Below are 23,458 nucleotides of genomic sequence, written 5' to 3' on the forward strand. Positions count from 1 at the left end.
AATGTGGTGAGAAAATCAGTCCAGCCACTTAAAATGATGATTGAAATCTTGCTTGAGGTTTTCCGGTTGAAGGATTTGGGTACGGGTGCTAGGATTTTAACTGAGTTGTGTCTGAGGGGATTGCGGTGCTTGATTTGGAGGGGGGGAGGGGCGGATAAAAAAATCATGCAGCTGGATGGCAAAAAAGGTAATGGCTGGGGGCAGGGACTGACCTGGACCGGTAAAAATGTGGGGTATTGCTGGTTGGGTTGGCGGATTGCTGGGGGCCGGGTGGGTTGCAATACCAGTGGCAGGACCAGATGTGAAGCGGTTAGGTTTTGTTTAGGTTTCAATGGGTTAGGTTGCGATGGGGGGGGGGGGGGGGGGGGGGGAGGTCCGGGGGGCATGTTGGCTACTGGCTGGGGGGGGGGGGGGGGGGGGAGAGAGAGAGAGAAAGAGAGATGGGGTGGTGGAGAGAGGGAAGACTTCAGAAGAAAGGAAGAATTGGAAGAAAAAATATTGGGCTGCAGGCAAGGGGGCTGAAATCAAGAATGTTGTGTGTTGGAATTTCAGCCTTGGGGGCCCGCAAGCTTTGTTGCCATAGCTGTATCAAGTTGAGTAAGAGGTGGAAAGCAATGGAAGATTTGAACTTACATTTTCTGCCCCTCCAGGCCTTCATAACTCCAGTTATTCAGGGCCCAATTATAAAACAGTTTTGGGATAATATTGGGATTGTTTTCAAATAAGTTTGAAATCAAAAAAAGTTATCTTGGTGGTGCAGATACAGGGGCCAAAACTGTTTCAAACCAAGTTTAAATTATAAACCCACCACCATGCTGGATGAGTTTCCGGCGCAACTGAACGTGAGCCTCCAATACCAAAGGTTGCTCCATTGACAGTTGTCCGTCTTGCATGCGCCAAGACAATGGCAGCAACGGCAGAAGCCTTCTCACAAACTTGGGGGGAAAACCTGGGTGGGGACAACTGGCCGCCAATGTCTGCTGACTCTCCCAAGTCAATAGATACCCGTGAATCAGCCTTGAAGGCTGATTCTTGCGCGCAACATCCTGGTTCAATGGCAAGAGCCTGTAGCTTGCTCATTCTGCAAGCTACATATGAGGTCCCGGCATTGATAGATGCGCTTGCATCCTGGCTATCCATCCATGGTGTCTGTTTTGCAAATACCCGCAAATCAGCCTTGATGGCTGTATCTTGCGCAAATACATATGCTGTGGCCTTTGGGGGGGGGGGGGGGGGGGAGTACTTGTCAGGTGTATGGCGGGCATCTGCATGCAGAGCTGTAATCACATTCAAAACAGTATTGGTAATCCATTTTTCCCCAAACCACCTCCCCAAGGTGGTTTGGGTTGTTTTCAGACTAGTTAGCAAAAAGATCTTTCAAAAGTTAGCAAAAAGATCTTTCAAACTTATTTGAAAATAATCCCAATATTATCCCAAAACTTGTTTATAATTGGTCCCTCAGTATTGAGGTCAAAATGACCACCCAAAATTGAAATTCAGTTGGCCACAAACTTGGGATTGCACATAAAGTACCAATGGTCTGGGGTGAATCAGGACCCTGGAACGCGCGGTCAGAACACAGTAACAAAAATCAATTCAAAACCATGGGATTTGTACATTTTTGAAAGAGGTTTTTCTTCATTTCTTTCAAACTTTTGCCACATGTTTAGGATAAGATAGCAGTACATTATTTTCCCTTTAAGCGTACATGCGCCCATCTTTTCAGATTGAGTATATCATGTTTGGTTGTGAGCCAAAGTGGCTTGGAACCTTCATACATTTTGGTTACTATGTTCTGGCCGCGCATTCCAGGGTCCTGGTGAATCAGCTTGCCTTTGGTGGCCTGCAAGGAGATTTCCCAGGATTATTTACACTAGTCCAAGTTACTAAATTTTGAAGTGGCATGAGGTGGATCACAACTGTAAATTTTATGATGTATGACAAGGTTGTCCAAATTAGCCCTTAACTTTGAACACCAATTACCATGAATTCTACAGGGTGCCTTGTGCCATGGTGCAACAGCTTCAATTTCATGCACATGCATACAGCTCTCACAAACTCTAGTCTCTTGTCAGCCTGAGTCAACACAGCTGACCTAAAAGCTGCCTTTTCTACCTTTGTTACATATGAATTACTTTATATCTTTTCATCTTAAGAGATAACCTTGTTTTGACTTCATATTCTGTTTCCCCATGCAATTTTAACCTTAGTTACAACTTACCTTTTCTTTGTAACTCTACTCCTTCCCTGAGTTCTTGAGTTGTGGCGCGCATGTGCAGTTGTGACGTGTAAGCGCTACCAGGCGCACCAAACCACATGTACATATGTAATTACATAAGCAAACTGTGAAAATTTTTGTAGTCAGGATCCCCCTTGCCTGAGGAGGATCTACAGACTTCAGCACACCAGAACCACACCCCAGATAACCCCAGGATCTTCACCAAAGAGATTACCACACTCCCAGTATACCTACCATCACAGGTGCCTAGGATATTGACAGTAAGTAACCTCTTTCACTGAACCTTGTTTATCTCAGAGGTACAACTCTGTATCTGCTTGATTGCTCTTCTTTTGCTGGCCTTTGCCTCATCCTTGATCACAGGTCTGCACCTGCTTTAACATCATTCTTTTTCTGTGGTTTTTGTAAGAAACAAACCACATACAGCCATTCCAAAAAAGCTTGGCTTCTCTGGAGGGAATTTCCAGTGGAAATTCTTTTTGGAATTTCCAACTTGTGTGTATCCAACAACAAGGTTGGACAGATGGATATCCATCCCCACAAGCGCAGTCGCTTAGAGGATGCTACCGGCCAAGCCGTTTGGTAGCGAAAAAAAATGCTGGCAGCGGGGGGACCGGCATCCTGACACCTGGGTGCGTCCATCATGATGGCAGACCGGGGTAAAAATTGGTCAAGGATTCCAATTCTGGAATCAAAAAAGGGGAGAAATGAGTAGAAGTCAGTGATTGAGCTCACCTACTCGTGATATAGGTGTCCTGCATATACCAATGATGTAGGCATAGATATCCAAATGTCCAACCTTGATACTTCTTTGCATACAAGGTTGGAAAATCCCACTGGAATTTCCAGCGGAAATTCCTTTCAAAGGAACCAAGCTTTTTCGGAATGGCTGTAGGTTTCCCTTTAAAGAACCTTGACTATCCAGAAGGAAGCTAAAAAAAATTGTGGCTGGATTAAACTTGTCTAATCCAGAGGCCCTCCACGTTTCTTTGGTGAGAGGAGGCTGTTGCACTCTCTAGCACAGCTTGGCAGCACTCCTTTAAGGAGGTAGCATTGCCAGTGGATGTGCATTCCCACCAGAATAACCTTGAATATCTGCTTATCTTGAATCTGCTCAGTCTCTTTCTCTTTTTCTCTCTCTCTCTTATATTTGTATTTTCTTTATCCAAAGAAATTCAAATATTGCCCCCTATTTTCTTGTGTCCTGTTGTCACTATAGAGACTCAGGCTCCGACTCTCTCTGGTGGCAACTGTGTAGGTATCAGTTAAAAGCTTGAGCCAATTACTTTTGAAAGTCTTGTTTGCGCGATGTCTCTTTTCTGTTTATACTTCAGAAGAGTTGTCTTGTGTATCTAGAATGACGAGTCAAATAAAGTGAACATACGAAGAACACGGGAGCCGTGTAGGCACACCTAAATTGAACTGGTGGGCGGCAGTAAGCAACCCAGAGGTCTTGTGAAAAATGAACATTTGTTAATTGAAGAAAAAGCGGATAACTTGGATCCTTTGTTCTGCTTGTAGGTGTTGGGCAGTGATCATGTGTGTACATTAAGCGTGAAGGGAAAACTTGATGGCATGTCAAGGGCCATGAGGGCAAAATAAATGGAACTAATCTATGTAGGCGTGTCCCGGATTAACTTCTCGCCTTCTGAAACCAGGTGAGGGAGCAAAGCGATCTGAATGCTCAAAAGCTTGGTCGTGAGCAGTGGAGCTCCTCCAGAGCCCCGGTTATAAGCTGCTGTTGCGTAAGCATCTCGGAAGCCTTGCCTGTGTCAGCTCAGTAGTCGTAGGCAACTCGGCCTCCCGCAAAAACGTACGGATACTGTCAAACACAATCCGGGTCAATATTTCCAACTTATAAATGAAGCAGTTTATCAGTCTGATGCGTACCTTGAACTGATACCAGTTGCTGGACGAGGTGAGGATTGAGATAACGAAGATATCTCAGCTTAAAGTCGTCCACAAGCAGTATATTTCAATCATGGTTTGCACTTACACGAAACTTTTTCGATGTGCAATTCGTGGAATCGTCGCCCAAGAGCCACCCAGTAGGACGTTGTGCTCTCCGTCAAAGAAGTCTTTCGAGTAACCCGGATATAATAGACTAGGTTTGAAGTTCGGGTGAGGCTCAAATGTAGTAGAAGTCCATTCCCAAACTCCACCGTTCCAGCCTCCTCGCCAGCGTCCATCCATTCCTTTCCGGGGCCTCTGAGGTGGAAGGGGATGCCAGTTGAGAAATCCGATTGGATTTTGGGCTGACAGGCTAATTGGGTTGTCGAAAAGGTATACTCTGAGCTCATCAGCAGTGGGCAACCGACCGCCTTTCCACTTCGCGAAAGCTTCTAGCTGGCTTCCCGATGCTTGCACTGGCCAATGCTTCGCAAAGTCAAAACATATTCGCCCATAAATTGTCTTGATCACAACTTGATGTCTCTTAGATTCCTGATCGCTGGCGTTGAAGATATAACCCCATGATTCAGGAATCACATGATGGGGGATGGGTTCGGCGTCAGAAAGGCCTTGCAGTACGAATTCGAGGTATTCCTGGTTGGTGATGGTTGTTGCTTCGAGCTTGAAAGGCTTGACCTCCACCTCTCTCGATGGACTTTCGTTGTCCCATCCATACTCGTGGTCTTCAGAAAAAGGTTTGGACGAATCGTCTTGTTCCAAGTCATCATGCCCCACAGTGATTGTTTGCGGAGTTGAGTATTCAATCAGACCGAATTCTCCAGTCTGAGCTTCCACAGTGGAATCCCATTCACGGGCCAAGGAGTGCCAATCAGGTGGTGTGAAACCAGGCGGATGATTGACAAAATCAGTCTGTTGTAACATGTAGAGCAGTGTCTCAAGATGCATGGCCTCGTGCTCGTATATCTACCAATCGCAATGTTTTTGTCATCGCATTAAGCGGGCGTAAGAATGAATTTGATCTCGATTGCGATAAAGTTACGAAAAGAGGCTTGATCAGTGACTGACCATCGACAAAACCCTGCCCAGTTTTCTTGTCAGTAGAATCTTGCTCCCCGGTTCTTTTCCGAGTCCTTCATATACTCCGGTGAGCCTCGTTCGGAATTTATCTCTGAATCGAAGCACTTCTTCCAGAGATGGCCATTCACTTTCTTGATCGGGGAACGGGGAATGATCATTACATTTGCTGGGATCTTCGAAGTTGGGATCGATTCCGCGTTCGAAAATCTGAGCAAACCGGTGAGGTTCCGTGGTTGCTACCTCGAAGTATCGACTAAGATGAATGTCTGCAAACACAGGTATGTGCCCCAGGTAAACTGGGAAGGAAAAGGATTAAATTGAACCAAGTAAGTGTATCGGTTCACGTATCCTGACTTGGAATCACTGGCGTACACAAGCAAGCATGTCGTAAATCGATGGGTCTTTGGTGCAACATATCTTTAGGAATCATTTCTATTGTCACCGTGTCCCATGCTTTCCATAATGTAATCCAGTCTGACATCGAGGGCAACCCCCCACTATTTCTCGGGCCTAATTCCCCTTTGGATGCCTCGAACGCTATGGATACATTGCCTCCCTGAGGATCTAATGACAGAGTGCATTGATGATCAGATGAGAAGACTGAAAGACAAACAAAGGTAGGGTGATTCTTCTTACTAGGAGGCTTGCTCGCGGGTGTAAGCTGATGTCTATCTGATATCCGAACTGGTAAGGAATGTTTTGATATTTTGGCCCATATTCGTAGGAGTGACTGCCAACTGGATGGGTCGTCCTTGTGAATTACTGGCAGTTCAGCCAAAGAAAGTGGATGGTCTTCCGTTGGAGGCCATGGCGGCGTACGGACAAAGTGGAAAGCGGCGCGTTCTATGAGGTAGAGAGTGTGTGTCGGGGCAACTGGATCAGACGAATCGCTCCATTTCTGAATGACTCGCAGACCCGCTTGATCAAACAATCGATATGCGTCGTCTGGTGAGAACTTATATGACCTTTCAACAAGGATCAATTCGCCTGTCTGGATTCGGATTGAAGCAGCTTGGACCTCACTACCGACTGCGTCGACTGACGCGGCTTTGAAATAAATGTCGCGTTTAGCCCGCAGATAGGCCTGTTGGTGTAAGGAGAAAGACAAAAGTATTAAAAACTCATTTGACCTCAATAATTGGATCTAAATTCAATCCTTCCACCCCATGCATGCCTTGGGAGGGTAAGCAGTCGGAGATTCATGCGAGGTATAAATTGATCTAGTCATTCGATTCTTGGCTGACCTCGTTCCGATTCATTCCTACGTTATATCGCGATACGTAGTCAAAATCTTCGGGGCTCAAGACAGATTCAGGCAGACCGAGATGGCGAGCGACAACTGTGATCGCATTCAGGATGAATTTCTTAGTGACTGCTTGCCGATCATCATATGCCAGCTGGACCTTTTCTGGTATCTGGCAATTATCGATACCGATCAGCGCTCGACTTTCACTATCCAGTGCTCGACTGAGTTCATTTCTCAAGAACTCCACGGCTTCTGCAGGGGAAAAGTTGCCGATAGACGATCCTAACCAAAGAATCGCTTTTCGACATTTAGTTTTTCCAAGCTCGGCAGTTTCCGCGTGACTGGTCGTAGTCAACGACCTGTAAATCCAATCCAGGCCTTGGGTATAAGTCCCGCAGATACCATGGCCTTGAACCTGATACCCGATTGCAGGGCCCACCCCGCTCTCTTCCTGGAGTTGAATCGCGGATAGAGTCGAGCTTAACTGCTCCATTTCCAGATCGAGCTTCAGATTCGAAAAGATAAGGTTAGTATATGTCTTGAAAGCTACCAAAAATTGAAAGACTTACTGCATAATATTTTGCTTGCGACAGATGCGGTACCGTTCGATCTTCCCCACGAGCTCGGAGCAGTCGGGCCACATTTTCCAATAGATGTGAGGTTTTTTTCAAAGAACTAAATAAACGAATACATCCACGGAACCATTTGGATTAAAAAGTCGATTGGAGGATTAGATCGGGAATGAGCAGTTGAAGGATCAGAGCCAATCTGCGACTGACCCTGCCCCTAGTTCGATAGTTGTCAGGGAGAACCCGGTTGCATTCGCGGAAGAGCATGATGAATGTTGAAGAGCTGCGGCCGCAGGGCGAACAAACCTTGACCCCCCGAGGGGAACGCGGTTGGATGTCATATTAGCGCCAGTAAAGAAAATTATTGCCCATACGATACAAATCACCCAGCAATAGCGCTGGGAGAAGACGCGAGACTCAAGGCAAGAATGGCCAGGTTCGACTTACCCGTCCACATGCCCCTCTTCCCGTTGATCTGTATCTTGTTTAACGAAACTTGGGCTACGATTGCACGTTGAAGAAGTGCACAGTCCACCGAGGCGACAAGCCTAGTCGGATACACGCTAATCAGTTGGATAGCAAAAAGGCAGGAGGCAGGGTGCGAACTCCCAAGGTGCGAACCCAACGAGGCAATCACAGGCAGATAACAAGTTGCGAGGAAAACTGCGAGCAAGGAAAGAGAGCTCCACTTACGATCTCATGACTCTTGGCACGGAGGATTGCCAACTCGGTGGCAAAAGGCTAAACACTTGCAGCATCAGTAATATCCATTTCATCCAGCTGTCAAGACACTCGCAAAGCAATCCGGCCAAGGCATTCTTTCCAGTTTTTTTTTTTTTTGAGAACTTACGTAGTAGTCCTCAACTGTCGTGATTTGATCATAAATTTCCAAGCCTAAGTTGTCATCTGAGTGGGCAAAAATAGATTTTGGGACGATTAATCATAGAGACAAAGTTGAATTCCCAGTGAGATGTCGCGAATCTGAGTAGTGCATCAAAGTCGTCATAGACCTGGCACCCCATTGCGCTTGGCCCAGGCAGCCCCAAATCGCAAGTGAAGGGACAAACGATAAAAGGAAGAGAAAAATTTCACAACGGCTTGTTAGGAAAAAATTGTTACACACATAAAACCACTAGTGACCAAGGATTTTGCCAAGTACCCGGAGATTTGAAGTGGACCCAAGATGTTTTCCCAGTGCAGAATCCACGGAACGGCCGAGAAGAAAAGAAAAGAAAAAGAGCGAACATGTATCAATGATCAATTTGAAGACGTTTCCTTATCATTTCCGACATGCGAGATCATCACTAGACAATCCTACAGTAGCGTTGAGATTACATAGAGAAGGGATTAAACCTCCGTTGATTCCAAGTTCAATCTCTGGAGTGGTGCTGCTTGGATCCTTGGATTCATCTTAAACAGTCACAACTTCTGCATAATAGCCCATTGCCTTCAAGCCGCGCACAGAGAAACCTCCGTCACTTGGCCGGGGCTCCGCTTGGCTCGGGGTCATTCAGGACGCGTTCCGCGCATTCCCTTAAAAATCCCTTTGTTAGCATGCATGGAATCGCTAGCCCGTGGCATGACCTGCTAATGCGGGGGTGGTACCCCCATCACTCTTACCACCACGGGGGTGGATGTGTACATAATTACTTGAATTGGCTCGCCACATCGGAGCCCAAAAAATGTCTGACGAAGAAGCCGAGACACGTGGATTATGAACTCACCGGTGGGTATTACTTTGGAGTAAGCAAAGGAGCGATCGTCCGGCGCGTGACCCGGAACCAAAAGAGTTTGCCTGCTGAGACCCTCAATGATTTCTTGGTGCAACGAGAACTCGATTGGGCCGTTCGACGAGTCGCAGCCTCTCAGGTCAATGATGCGAGGGGATCGCATGTCATTCTCTACATGTCTTGTTCCAAGATCGGGTTCGCATAGAGAATCGACTGGAATGTTGTTCCTCTGGTCCGACATTGGGCGGCAAACCTGGCTCCTGGGGAAAATTAAATCAAACCGCGGACAATTTTGTATCTGGTCATCGGTCAGACTCCAAAGGCAGCTGGATGGATATACAGATACGTAACAGAGGTAACTCAACCAGAAGTAGCTTGATAGTGATGACTAAAGGGTTAGTAAGGCAAGGACCACGCTGGAACACGTCCTCTCAGCTCCGTAGGTCACTCCAAGGGATTTGTGCGAAATATGTATTGCGTATCTTGCTATGGACTGTTCTAGATTGATGATCAAAAGCGATAGCCCGAGGTGAAAGTGTTTGTATGTACAGCCAACTGAATTCTGTGAACGCGAAGAGTGTGAACTGCACAAACCGGACGCTATCCTTCAGTTCTTATCTGAGAGACGCTCCCCTTTGTATTGTTTTCCAGAAGCTTGGATCCGAACAAATTTCTTGATATTTATTTTGCTTTGCATTATGGTCTTAAAAGGTTGTAAATACCAATTATGCAAGATTTTCAGACTCTGGTTCCGCAGGATTCATGTGGACCGTGGTCTGGATCCTCAGAGGCATGTGGATACACGCAAACACGCTTTGTGGCCGCATTGAAAGTATCCGCACAAACTCCCAAATGAAGTCATTCTCGAATCTCCCCTGGGCTATGTAGAGCTACCGGGGAAAGGAAAAAGGTCGAATTCCCACAAAAATGTTTATACACTCAGTTGGATAGACGATGAGCACATGGATCACCCCCGATCCGGCGCTCACCTGCAAACACTCATCCCTTCGACGGCCGGTCAGTGCCCGCCATCGAGGGCAACTCACTACACTCTTGATGACTCCCAACTGTTCTTCGAGAGACGTGCGAAATATTCACGTACTCTCTTCATGGCCGACACGACCGGTGGTCGAGAGTGATACGCACCTCTCTCGATAGGCGGTACTGCGAAGGCCGTGGCAGACAACCATCAAGGTTTTTCGGGTTGCTCTTAATGACCGGAACTGATCGGCCATCGAGGAGAGTGTTTTGCTTGATGGCCGGGTTGTGCAGGCCATCAAGGGGAGTGGATGCGATGTTTTAATTGATTGCCAGCAGGGTTGTTTCTTTCTTTATTCAAGTCTCATTTGTTTCCATCTCACAGGATTAGCGCGTTGTTGCTCTTCTACCTTAACTACATAGGCCCGGCCCTGGTTGACTGGAAGACATCGTTGAAAGTCCAGTCAAGGTGAGTCATCCGGCGGATTGGATGGCTTGTCCGTCAGATGCCGATGCCGGCGTCGCGGATGTTCTGGCTAAACGCACCCTCCCAATTAAACATACGACCCCCAAGACTACCTCTGAAGCTTCAGTGGCCGCGGCTGTGTTTCTAAAAGTGTGAACAACCTAAGCGATGATGTAGGGGTCATCCGTGGACCAGTTCCGGTCTGCCGTGTTGTCTCGGTCCCATCCGGCTTCTTGCACAACTCTTCAAGGGCCCGCAACCTTTCCATCAAGCAAAAAGGCCAAGCTGAAACCCGGGGAGCTCAGCCAACCTGGTTAAAGTGAATTTTTGTGAAGGCTCACAATCTGACACTGTCACCCCCTTTCCTTGCCTCTCAACATTGAAAAAGCAACTTTTTTTCAAGATGTTTCTTTTAACTCCCTTCTTTTTTTTTCGGGGGGGGGGGGGCATTCTACATTCACCTTTGTCATTCATTTTTTTTGGTCCAAGACCAAAGAAAATAACTCAAGAGAAACTGAAGGAAACTGATGCCCGTTGACATACAGGAAGTAAGGCATATACTCTAGCCTGAACTTTTCCTCTAGTTCATTCATTATTATCAAGTTGATTCGCCCCTTTGTCAAACGTATTGATGGTATTTTTAGTATTTTACCTCGTTTTGCGATGTTATTATATTCGAGTCGGTTCGACAACTTGACAAGGGGCCATGAAGTTATTTGGGCACAAACTGCTACCCGCAGGACAGGCTCGAGATCTAGAAATCAGGGACATCGGCATACCTTCGAGGTCATAATCAAGACTTCCGGCAATCCATTCTTTCTTTTGCTCTCGATTATGTCAGTAGAACTCAGCGCGGTTGGCTCACCGCTGGGTTGGATGGCTGCACAGTGTAGCTAGATATGCCTATAGACATCACGAATGTTTGAACGATTTGCATTTGAAGATAAATCGTTGGAATACAAGATCTCGATTTATGAGGAATCGCGGGCTATTTTTGTCGAGCTTTAGTTCCTCGCCTGCCGCCAAGCAGGGGCAACAAACGCGACCTAACGCGACCCCCCAATACGCTGGGAGTCAGAAACCCTGCGGGACTAGCTGAGGCTCTCCGAGGCACTCGGCTCACTCGACAGGCCTTGCTGGTGCCCTTACGTCTGGTGAACTCTAGGGAATCTCAAAGTCCTTTGTTTTAGTGGCACTCGGGTCTCATGTAGGATGCGTACATTTACCTGTCCGCCCAACGCCGGGAATTTTTCCTTTTGTGGTTCTTCCAGCCGTTGCGCTTTCTTGGAAGAAGGCTCGGGATGGTGGGTTCCCTTTTGTTCGACAGTTTCGGCTGCTTGAACCAGCCATCATCGTCGTTTCAGCTTAGCTTTCAACCATTTCAGCCAGTCCAGTGAGACACTCAGCCACCCCCGCGTTCAGCCATCTCTAACTTTTGTCTAACTCGCCCCGACTCCCCTGGACCCTGCTTCATAAAATTCCCACCAACTGTTTCACTCTCAATCCTAAAAACCTCGAAAACTCACACACTCCTCACATCCAATTGCCTCCTGCTTGCCTCTGTTGTCTGTACACTATCATCATCATCTGAACCATCTACCTCTTTGGCTTCGTTGGGCCCTTTGTAACCGAAAAAAAGGTCAAGACAAGCTCAAGGACGCCCGGAAGGAAACACTCACAAATGTCGTCCTCTCGTTCATCGTCGCGGCTTTCACCCTTAAGAACGAAGCAAACAGGGAAGACATCAGCTCTTTTACCTGCCCAAATCCCACTGCCACCGTCGCCTCCGGCCTCAGACGCGCTCTTAATCGAAGATCACTTTGGTCCGCCCTCGCCACGGACGGTCCGACGACGGGCTTCCCCCCGGAGGAAGGCTTCTGGATCGCGTGAACCAGTCCGCGAGTCTGCTCGACGCCGGGATACTCACCGAGCACTTGAAGCAGCCATTGAATCCAAACAACAGCTCAGTCGCACCCGCGTCAAGAAGCGTCGCGTACTCGAAGATCCCTTCGATTCCAACTCGCCACCCACTAGCCCTACCACATCAAAATCTGCCTCTACAACGAAACGTCCCAGAGCCTCCAAATCTTGCCCCGCCCTTCGCCCCCTCGTCTCATCCACATCTTGTCCGATTGAGGACAGTCCCAACAATCCTTTCCTCGTCCGTCCAGGGGAAAAGCCCCGTCGACCAGGCGCTAAACGAGACGATGAATATCGCAAACTAGTCTATGTCTTGTGAGCGAGCTTTTTTCTTCTTAATCTAATGTTTATGTTACTATTGGTCAGAATTCGATCAATCTAATCTTCTTTTTTGTTTCTATAGTCGAGGAAAACGGATAGTATGTGAGGATACGGAAGATTTGAATGACTCAGGTGGATCGCCGTTTAGTACCTCGGGTCCGAAGTTGCTTTTCCCGTCGGCGCCGAGTCCCGGACCAATACGCAAGTTGAAGTTCGAGGAGAAGGAAGACGAAGAAGAGACAGTGGGAGCAGGCAACGTGGCCGAGAAGAGTCCAAGAAGGGCCGCCCAAGCGGACGCCAGCCAGCTCGCCTTCCAAACACCTAAGCGGAACAAGCCCAAGATTCAGCCTGACTCCTCCCACATCCTCCCGACCCCTCAGAGCAGACCTAGACGTCCCGTCCAAACCAAAACACTCCCTAATTCCACTCATCCCCACCCGCTCTCTGGACCAGTCAAGGCCAGCCAAACTATGGCTAAGGCAATGAGATAAGCCCTTCAACCTGTGACTCGGCTTCAATCGATTTTTTCCTTTCTAGCCCTATTTCTCAATAATTCCTGCATTATCTCCCAATCATTTAAACAAAGAACAGGGATACTCGATTAAAAAATTGCAACATATGTAACTCTTCTATCATGAACTTGATGCGCAACTCTCCCCCTTCCCCCTTTGTATGATTGATCTTCTTATACACAGACACACATTATAAAACCTGCTTGGATTCTAATTTCCTTCTCTACATACATCTCTATTTTCCTATTCTTCTTTATTAAAGCCAAAAATAAATATCATCAAAAGAGTTGTGAGAAAGAAAATTTGACATTTTTCGTGTGTGTTGCACAAATTTCAACCACCCCCGTCTTTCTCTTGATGATGCATGTAGTTTGAAACATGCACATATTTCATTGCATAACTATTGAAGTTCAATTTTGTATTCATGTTGATTGACCACAAAATCAAGATAAATATATAACTAATAATAAAAGACAATCAGTTTGTTTTCTAAACAGTTCAGAGTCCAGACACGCCTAAATGCTGCAAGATACATCGATGATCACATAATTATATTGGCTCCAAACGAGGCCTTAACTCCCACCAACAATTTCAAGAAGTGACCTGCCCTAAAAGTGGCCTGGGTTTAGAATATGAGCTAAATGCTTTTTATTTCTATTGTGTATTTTCAAAGGGGAGCAAAAGTGGTTTCTAGGCTAAGAAATGGAAAATAGAAAATATCTAGCCTGCTTTCTAAATTGGCAGGAAGTCCTCCAGTGTGCCTAAGATACCTCACACTCTTGCTTGCAAGCGTGGTCTCAACAAAGCCCAGTAAAGCTCAGATGCAAACTTCCTCGCTACACAAATCAGTGTCATCAGAGCCACTCTGACTCCTCCAGACATCTGAACCAAATCCAAGCTGAAAATTTTGGTAATTTATACCAATGACAGAACTACCAAAAACAACCAGACTTTCTCCTCTAGAAACACGATGATGTAAACGTTCAATGATTAGCAAGACATCCAAACATGCTCATCGGAAAGATGGAAAGGAAAAAAGTGGATATCTGGCAAAAATAAAATAAAAAGGCGTGTTGTTTTCCGCACTTGAATGAATGTGTTTACAACTTTTTATTCTATCATAGCTAAAGCAAAGAGGCCAATTGGGTTGTTATTTTGAGAGGTTTAATCAGCATCGCTATCTTCATCTCCCGATACCTCCTTATTCTCTCTTGCAACGCGCTCCATCAGTGCAGCCAATTCTAGGTCGTCTGTCTCAGAGACAGCTTTGGGCTAAATAGAAAAACAAACCAAGTGAATAGATGAACGAAGATCAGCCAGAAATAGAGACGCCAACCTTCATCTTGACAATGAGCTGGCCGCCGTCCTTCTTGAGACTTTCGCCGATCCTATCAATGGCAGTCTCGAGTAGTTCGATGGCACCTTGCTTGTCGGTAGCATTGCTAACCATGACGTACAACGGGGGAGCGACCAATCTGATTTTTATCGGCACGGATTCCGTTCCAATCGACTCTCCCAGTTTTAGGGCGGTTCGGATCGCATCAATTCCCGAGTATGCGAAGCAAGTAGCCTCGATATCCGCTCGAACCTTGACAGGTTGGGGGGTCAATCGCCGGGCAATATTGCTAGTCAGATGAGTCATCACGTTCTCCGGTATATTTAGCGCCCCAAATACCGTATCCGGCTCTCTAGTTGTCCCCAATCCAAGTCCATCATGATCAGTCTCCACAAAATGATAATTGGCAGCAGATTCAAACAAAAATTGTAAAAATCTTGGCTAACGTAATACTCAGCTTGAAAGCATCAAATGCGTGCCCGTACTTCTCAAACAATGGCCAAGCCACCATTTCGTTAATCGTCTCCATATCCAATTCAGTCTTCTCGGAAACATGACGGATGATCGAGGATACGCTACAATGGACCAGATCCATCGGAAAAGGCCAAAAAGTAAAATAAACCACCGTTCTGCAAGAAAAGCCAGAAAGAAATTCGGTCTACGTTTTTGATTTGTTATATCGTTCTTCGCACTTGACAACATCCTCAGCAGATACACGTCGTTTTGATAGATCAATATATCCTTTGATTTGTCGTAAGTTTTCGCGTCAATTACCATAGACGACTCGATTGATCTCGGATTTTAGTAAGGGTACGGAATACCTTTTTCCTTGTCAACCCTCATCACGACTACCACTTCGTTCCTGCCAACTCGAATTAACTTTTGAATGGACCGGATACGTCGACGGGATAGTTCGGACAAAAGGATCATTCCTTCGATGTTGTCGTACTCGAGCTAAACAAAGAATGGCGGTAAAAAAGGATAAGCAAATGTGACTGAAGCTCTTTGGAACTGCCATGTCCGACGTGGCTTTGTTTAGTCACACACACCAATTTGACGTAAGCACCCATTTCTTGAATTTGTTTGACCTGTACCATCACCAGGTCATCTGGTTCAGGAAATCTATACAGAGCGATTACAACCAAAGAAAGTGTTGCGTTCAAAAATTAATGCTTTCTGGCCTTCATGATAGTTCTGGGTTGAACATACCTCGGTCGGTAGTACCGCATCTTTGTCTGGGTTGAAAGTTGAGATGGAGTAGTTCCTGGGAAATCCGAGAGGTCTTGACTTTTGAGATGGCTAAGTTCGATCGAGGGTTCGATTGGACGCCTTGGAGCCTGCCGGTGAGTTGACTTGGTGGTGGATGGCTAGGGCGCAGGGAGACAAGTTTCAGCGCGGAGGCATACTCAACAAGAGCATCGCGCCACCCGCCAGCCCCTGCAATATGCTTGTAAAAAACACATCAATCATCCACTCAACCCTAATAATTCCTCTTGTTGTACGTAGTCAGCGCTTTTCTGCCACACCACTTCAAGCTAGCAGAAAATCAGGTCTCCTCTCAGCTCTACCCTCAAACAAGATTCCTTGACCCCTTTTTTGCTCTGCCTCTGATTCTAAATCTCAGGTCCTCTCCCTTTTTTAGGCAATTGGATTGACAAGGTGGGTTGACAAGGTGGGCAGTGGGTAAAGATGGCAATCGGGACCCGCACCGCCGACCTTTTTTGGCCAAGATAGATACCCTTGGACGGGTGTTGGCAGTACTTGGGCGGTGTACCCGCGGGTATACCGCCTAGACTTGCCACAAAAATAGCTCAAATATATATTGATTGCTCTTGTCTGATCACTTCTAATCCACAACAATACTTTTTTTCCCCTTGTCCTTTGAACTTCCCTTCTCCTTAGCATTTGACCTCTTCTCCTGCTGAATTTGAGCCTTCCATTTAGCCAGGAGGCCATCCTCAATCAATCCATTCCTCAAGTAGAAGGCCACCATCATGCCCCTGCTCAATGATCGTGCCAAGAGCCAGTGCCTCTTTGCCAACACATAATCGCGGCCAAAACTGAAAGCCCTTTCCACATCAACCAGTTACCAATGTAGCTGACATATCAGACTGTCAGTGCATGTATCAATGAAGGACATAAAGAAACCAACTCACCTGGACAACTCAAGACATTGAGTGCCATCTGCAAGAGACCCCCGTGAGTGTTTCCGGATCTCTTTTGGTTCATCCACCATTTGAGTGGATTTACGGGTTTGTTGCCTTCCAATACTAGCCCGCCTGCAAGCCACACCTCCAATGCATCTGTTGAGCAGCGTCCACCTTGCAGCAGCAGCACTTCCAAGGCCAGCTAACATACCAGTCTTGGGCTGAGGGACAAGAACTCAAGTGGATTAGCATTAAGGAATTTTTTTTCTATAAATAGATACAAATGAAGTATTACCTTATTGTTAGATGATGATGAGGGGGTCATCGGGATGACTGCAGGCTTGTAAAAAGATACCCACATCTCCCGGGTTAGCCGTATCAATTTGACTATCCACTTGGGTTCCTAATTTGCTAACTTGAAGTATTTGTCCCTAAAAGATGAGTGAAGGACTGAATCATGTGTGTTAGTGACAAATAAGTGATATTTATCAATATGAAAGCAAGAAATTAAAATTACCAATAGCTATCCTATAAAGAGGGGAAGTGTCAGTAAGGCTGTAGTATTTGTTGGTCACCTTTAACCCAAGCCAACAGGCATTCCTTAATGCCGGTGGATAAGCTGAACTGCTGATCACTGATGAGAAATTCTCAGTGATTTGATTGATGAAGACAACAATATTTGATAATTGAGGTGAGGCAGAGACCAACATTTAAAGTGTGATCTCATTGAAGAGTTTCAGAACATCAACCAGATTGTGTGCCAAGTCAAAATTGGACTTGTTCAAGTAGTGCTTATGCTCAAGTCTGTGCCACTCAACACTTGAGTGAAGCAAATACATATCAGCAAAGGAATAAACGTAATCAAATCAGCTGAAATAAGAATGACTTACATGGCATCCTTGCATCTGATGATGCTGGAGAGTTGTGTATAGGTGGAATTCCATCACATACAAACATCTCTCCCAACCGTATGAGTGGTGGAACACTCCTTTTTGCTGCTCATTTCTTTGAACAAGTCCCTCGAGTTGGAGGAGTACCTAAGTTTTTTAGTGATTGCACGGAACTGTTAGGGAGCAAGGCATCAGTCTCAGTCAGGCTTGCTTGAAAGGAAATAAGCAGCAAGCTATCTTAATTTAGCCAAGCTTTGTTTACAGCCACTTGTGGTGTATTGATCCACTTCATCCTTGTTGCTAGCGTTATCAATATCCTCCAGCTTGAGAATTGTAGAGTCCTCAATATGTTGAGTATCATCCTTGCTTGTGGTAGATTCTCCATCTTTGGAAACAGTATCTTTCTCAATGTCAAGACTTGAATGTGAGAAACAGGCCTGTCAGCCTCTTGACATGAAACAAATAAGATGCATGTTTGGACTCACAGTATTATTTGATCAGCTGAAATGTTGTTGTTGCTCTCTGAATCTGAATTGTCTGAATCATCCTGATCCAATGTAGTTTGGGTATTTGAAGTCCTTGCTATCTTTTGATTTCCAAATGGTTGGAGGATCCCTTGGACAATTAGACTGAGCACATGCACAAAACATAGTCTCCACTTGGACTCCCCTTTAAAACAATCCCACTTGTGCTTCTTGAGCTCCCTTACCATAACTCCATTGTTGGCCATGCTGTCGCTGACAATGCCACAAATCTGGGTAAGAATGTAGTTGATCAGCTGGTTGTACAATTGGAAAAAGTTAGATAAAGAGAACCAAGAACAAAGACAAAATAACTTATGCTGAATCCCAAACTTTTACACTACCAAGCAGACAGTCTTGGCTAAGTACCCACTGGTGTGCCAATGGGAGAGCCAAACAAAATCAAGAGGCATTGCCACCAGCTTCTGTTGAGATAGAGTATGCTTATATCTTAGTTTATCTATGATTCTACTAAAACACTTTCAATCATGTATATAGTCTACACATGATTGCCTCAGGAGTTTTCTCCCCTAGTGAATCAGAACCATCTTCTCACTCCCTCAAGTGACACAGTCTTGTCACCCTGTGAACTTCATGTTTTTCCCCCTCGTCCCTCTCAACAGCTTCAAGTCATTGGATTTGAGCTCATGCAATTGGTAGATTACAATCCCAAGTATGTCAAAGCCGTTTGGTGACTGCCACGCGTTGACTCCTAAGTACAACACCCCTGTGTGTGACTAAGTAACAAAAAGAAACTGTTATTTGGGTGATATGCTCTGAGGAAATGAAATTGCTTACTTGGAGAACAGCCTTGTACTTTTGCTGGATAGCTGAGTACAGCATATGGATATCCCTTGAAACCATCCTTCTGGATGGTAAATGAGCAACAACGACCGGATGGAGGATGGCCCAATGGCTATCATCAGCAAGCGCCAAAAAGGGCCTTGCGGCCTCAGCGCACCAGGTTGCACACAATTGTGAAACCTAAATAAGAACAAAAGATAAAAATTAGGTCTGCAGTTTGTTGTCAAAAATTAGAAGACTTACTTCTTTGGGATTGATATCCCCCATCCCCTTGATTCCAACACTTGCAAGCGACCGGGTGGTTGTTTTTTCATTTTTTTCCAAAGACAGTTCACAGCATGCTTGATCAAGTTGCTGCAAGAAGAGTTGCCGGTGGGGTGGTTGATCTTGGTTCCACATCTGGAGTTGGATTTGAGGGATTATCAGGGAGGAGTTGGGATCTCAGCAAGTAGTCAGTCAACAAAAAAATAAAACTACTTACATTTTGCATGGATATGCAATCATTTGGCGGCCATGCTTGTCTACTTGACTAGATAGCTCCGGTGTTGAGTAAGATTTATAGCTTGCGCTGATGGCATTTGCAGCGATTGTCTGGGCCTTTTCTGAAATTAAAGGAAATGAAAGGTAGGGTCAGAACACAATTTCTTGATTGATTTATGATTACTAACCTAGCTCCTCCCAATTGGTCAGTTTAGTTCCTGATGGAGGCTCTGCGGTAGCCGATTTGCTTTCTTTGGGCTGGGTGTCTTTCTGAGTAGATTGAGGATTTGGAGAGGAAGCAACAGACAGTTCAAGTGAGGTGTTTGGTTTTTTTTGCTTGCAGCCTGACATGGTGGTTGGTTCTGGGTGAGATGCTGGATATGCAGATATCATGGCGGGCTTCAATATGAAGTACACACGGGCACAGCGCCACAGTTCTCAGTGCTCTGGAGCATCCATTATCCAGGCCTTCATCCTTGATCCAGGTCTCTACCACCGGTTGCCCCATCATCCATTCGCACCTAACTTAACACAAGTCCCCCACATTGGAGGGCCCTGGTACAGCCTGGGCTGGCGCGAAGCACCCTCACGCAAAGCACAACCTCGGAAGGAGGGACTTGGGACTAATGTCCACATTTTGGCCTGAGGGTTTGAGGCCTTTTGGTGGGGGATTTGTGCCATTCCAATTTTGACCTTGTTCCCAAACAGCCCCACACACGCCCTTTGGACCATGAGAATCCTCTGGTTCTTCCCCATCTTTTGACGCTACACTCATCCCTGAGAACCCAACCCTTCTCTTTCCATGCTCCTTCAAACTTTTGGTTTTGAAGGTCATTCTGAGCTGTATCCAGTGAATGTATTGAAAAACAGTACAGTATTCAATTCAATCCCCAGGAACCAAGCTCTGTTTTAGATGCCTTGCCCAATCCAGCTTGTGTGACAGATTTTCACTTTGAGGACAGGAACTGGAAGCCAAGAAGCTTGGCTGTTCCACCCCTTCATACCTTCACCCGGGTTGGAACAGTTTTTGCTGTGTGAGGGGAAAAAGAAGAAATATGGCTAGAAAGCCACAAACAACCCAAACCCGCAAGCCAAAATTACAACATTAGTCATAAGCCTCTCCTACGGAGATTCCCTTCGGGACATGGGGGTCCCCCCCCCTCCGTTCGAGAGGCTTAGTTAGGCTAGCATTCGCACCCGGACGGACATCTGCACCCACCCGCCTCGCCGACCACGCCCGTCGGCCCGAGGGGCTCCCTGGTTCCTTTCCAAATCCACCGAGGTAAGTTCTTTTTTGTCTCTTTCCTCCCATCTCCTCAAAACCCACCACGCACAAATCGAAGAGAGACCCAAGACGACGATGCCCTGCTGATCGATTGATCCTCCTCCCATCCAGACCCACGGACGCTCGCTCTTGGGCCCATTCGACAGCCACTGGTGAGTTCCTCCCCTTTTTTCTACCCGGTGCTGCGCCCTGGCCGGTTAAGGCGGCGCTGTCTTCCAGCCAGGGCGTTGTGGAGCTGGGTGTCCCCTGGCGGCGTTGTTGGTGTATGCCCGGCTCCCACCGGGGCCCTTGCCCGCAGGCCCATCGGTCTGATCAACCAATCCTTCCCCCTTCGGACCCACGGACAGGCCCGCCGGAAGGTACACCCGCCGCCATCCATCATCCGACTCGCATCACGTTGAGTCGGTCTTTTCTACTCAAGAGGGTCGGCTAAAAACACATAAGAATAGATGCGCTTTGGATAAAGTACATATCTGCCTTGAAGGCCGTCTGGCTTTCGGGCTGCCTCCGGATGAGCCTGAGCGGCCCAAACCCGAGCTCGACGAGGTCGCATTACCTCACGTTGCTCTCCTCCGACCACACACCGCAAACCAAGAATGCCCAATCTGCGTAAGTCATCTCATCCTACAATTCAAGCCACCCGGAGGAGGAGAACTGAGAAGGACTGTTCTTCATATTGTGGACAGACCAAGCGATCAGCAAGCTGCGTTCCTGCAAACACCTGCTGGAGTCAGAACTGAAGAGCCTATACGAGCTGGTCCGGAGCATCCTAGTCGAAGAGCCCAACATCCAACCCGTAGTATCCACCCCTCCGGCCACCCATCACCCACTCGGTACTTCGATAAACCAGCGCGATTTTGCCAAGCTTTTCTCACTCAATGGACAACCGGGGGGGCAAACATAACACTGGGCAGATCCACCCCTCTGGCCACCCATTGCCCACTGGGTACTTCAATAAACGGGGCAGCAGAGATAAGGGGTATTATTCCCCACCTCCAAATGAATCCTTTCAACAACAAATTCCCTGGGATTTCCCATTTGCACGCACACCACCATGGCCCGTCATTTGGGTAGTATGTCATGTAGATGGCATTTTTGAGCTGTTTGGATCATTTAGATTCCAGTTCTAAGTGGGCTAAGGTTTCTGACCAGCCAAAAAAAAGTTTGATTTTGTTTGGGTCTGAAATTACGGACATTGGCCTAACTACATACTGTAAAGCCATACATACCAGCTTACATATGCTAAACCCATACGTATGGGGGTATTGCACCTATAAGTCCATAGATATTGCACCTCCAATCAACATTGGAGGCCCCCCAAGCAACATCAGAGCACCTCCAATGGCCCTGAGATGACCCACCTGGGCAATTGGGGGCCCTCATGGCAAACATGGAGTGTAATACATATGTACACCGTGATCCCAACCCGTCCCAACCCCCTTTCCAACTGATTTTGGCCATATAAAATTGGGAAAAAACAAAAAAAACCGGCCCTAAAATTCCGGACGGGGGTCCCCCAGGGGTATTTCTTGTACAGTAGGATGCCTTGCGCAACTGTAGTCTAAGATGAGCGGTGTGCACCTGACCCTTGTGTCCAACGCACGTCTGCCACTATGACAACCACAAGCATCAGAAAACAACCAGAACAACCAAGACAAACACCACGCAACACTTCACAATCAAACTAAAAATGGGAAAGGAACATCCTGATGTGGAGATAATCTGCGGAGACAACCAAAAGAGGGAAAGGAGGGGTGGAGAAAAAAAAAAGAAAACAATGTTGGAGAAAGAACTAGCGGAAATAATTTGATGGGGCAGAGCGGAAAAGAGCGGAGTAAAGTAAATGGAGGCTGTGCAGAGGACTGAGGATCTGGGGTGGGTGGTTTCATATGGCTGAGGCAGAGTTTTTTTGGAGGACTTTTGATGTCCGTGAAGCCCTGTACCGGTCTGGCTACCACACCCAAAGTAACACAAATTGAGAAGATGTGCTCCTGCAAAGGAGAAGAGGTCCTGTTTTTGACTCCAATAATCCTCAAAGATTACCCAAAGATCCACACTGGAAGTAACACAAATTGAGAAGATGTGCTCCTGCAAAGGAGAATTTCCTACAAAGGCAATCTGCCAAAACCTTCTCTACGGTGCTCCAAATGGCCCCAAATTTTTTCTGCCATAAGAACACACTTTCTAAAACATATTACTGTAACAATAACGGCTTAAAAACCGTTACATTACTGTTATTGGTAACATAACTACCCACCACTGCCGCTTATAGAAGGTGTTCCTGATGTGCAATACCTCTATGGAGCTCAAAGTATTTTCTAGATAGTGGATTCATATGGAAAAAAACATCTGGGGGTGTTTGGAGCACCATAGATAAGGATTTGGTGGATTGCCTTTGTAGGGAATCCGCAAAATCACCCCCCCTGGCTACACAAGGTGTCTCTGAGGTGTGCCAATGCCATGAGACTCAACATATGATTTAAAGAGTATATCTTTATGGCAGAAAATATTTGTGGCAGCTTGGAGCACCATAGAGAAGGTTTTGGCGGATTGCCTTTGTAGGAAATCCGCTAAATCACCCCCTGGCTACACAAGGTGTCCCTGAGGTGTGCTAATTCCGTGAAGCCAAAAATATTCTCTAGATAGTTTATTAGTTTTGCAGAAAAGATTTTGGAGTGTTTTGAGCACTGTAGCTAAGTATTCCGGGGATTTCCTATTAAGGAAATCCGCCCAATTAACCCCCTGTTCCTCAAGGCCTTCCTGATTTTTTCTACTACTGTAAATCTCAAACTATTTTACAGATAGTGTATCTAGAAAGGTGTAAAATTTTGGGAGCGTTTGGCTGCTCCAGTGAGGAGATATGAAAATTTCTCTATTTTCTGGGATTTTTTGTCAAATTAAAATCCCAACTCCTGTTTGGGATCACAGAATTACAATTCCAACTCCCAAAACGCCCCCGGGTCAAAATTTGGTCATGAGGACCCGGGGGAGACATTCCAAAGCGGTCTGCGCGACGTAAACTCCAT

General features: G+C 46.4%; 4 protein-coding genes across 4 annotated transcripts; 2 read left to right on the forward strand and 2 right to left on the reverse strand.

Moving 5' to 3' along the window:
* Positions 1-4,016: 4,016 nt before the first annotated feature.
* PtA15_2A358 (uncharacterized protein) lies at positions 4,017-9,013 on the reverse strand (the record flags this gene model as incomplete). The annotated part of the gene is made up of 13 exons (XM_053166371.1): positions 4,017-4,061; positions 4,130-4,148; positions 4,236-5,113; positions 5,216-5,523; positions 5,600-5,791; positions 5,864-6,311; positions 6,472-6,978; positions 7,043-7,148; positions 7,253-7,348; positions 7,490-7,590; positions 7,736-7,783; positions 7,893-7,948; positions 8,767-9,013. 13 exons carry the CDS (start codon positions 9,011-9,013, stop codon positions 4,017-4,019), a joined length of 3,051 nt encoding a protein of 1,016 aa, XP_053017600.1.
* A 2,884-nt stretch (positions 9,014-11,897) lies between these two features.
* On the forward strand, positions 11,898-12,948 carry PtA15_2A359 (uncharacterized protein; the record flags this gene model as incomplete). The annotated part of the gene is made up of 2 exons (XM_053166372.1): positions 11,898-12,451; positions 12,540-12,948. 2 exons carry the CDS (start codon positions 11,898-11,900, stop codon positions 12,946-12,948), a joined length of 963 nt encoding a protein of 320 aa, XP_053017601.1.
* A 1,185-nt stretch (positions 12,949-14,133) lies between these two features.
* PtA15_2A360 (uncharacterized protein) lies at positions 14,134-15,534 on the reverse strand (the record flags this gene model as incomplete). The annotated part of the gene is made up of 7 exons (XM_053166374.1): positions 14,134-14,241; positions 14,306-14,657; positions 14,752-14,880; positions 14,968-15,046; positions 15,127-15,259; positions 15,355-15,427; positions 15,515-15,534. The coding sequence occupies 7 exons, from the start codon at positions 15,532-15,534 to the stop codon at positions 14,134-14,136; spliced, it is 894 nt and encodes a 297-aa protein (XP_053017602.1).
* Positions 15,535-21,028: 5,494 nt separating this feature from the next.
* On the forward strand, positions 21,029-21,336 carry PtA15_2A361 (uncharacterized protein; the record flags this gene model as incomplete). The annotated part of the gene is made up of 2 exons (XM_053166375.1): positions 21,029-21,041; positions 21,119-21,336. 2 exons carry the CDS (start codon positions 21,029-21,031, stop codon positions 21,334-21,336), a joined length of 231 nt encoding a protein of 76 aa, XP_053017603.1.
* Positions 21,337-23,458: the final 2,122 nt, after the last annotated feature.

The sequence above is a fragment of the Puccinia triticina genome, chromosome 2A (genome assembly GCF_026914185.1).
Source record: "Puccinia triticina chromosome 2A, complete sequence".
Lineage (NCBI taxonomy): Eukaryota > Fungi > Basidiomycota > Pucciniomycetes > Pucciniales > Pucciniaceae > Puccinia > Puccinia triticina.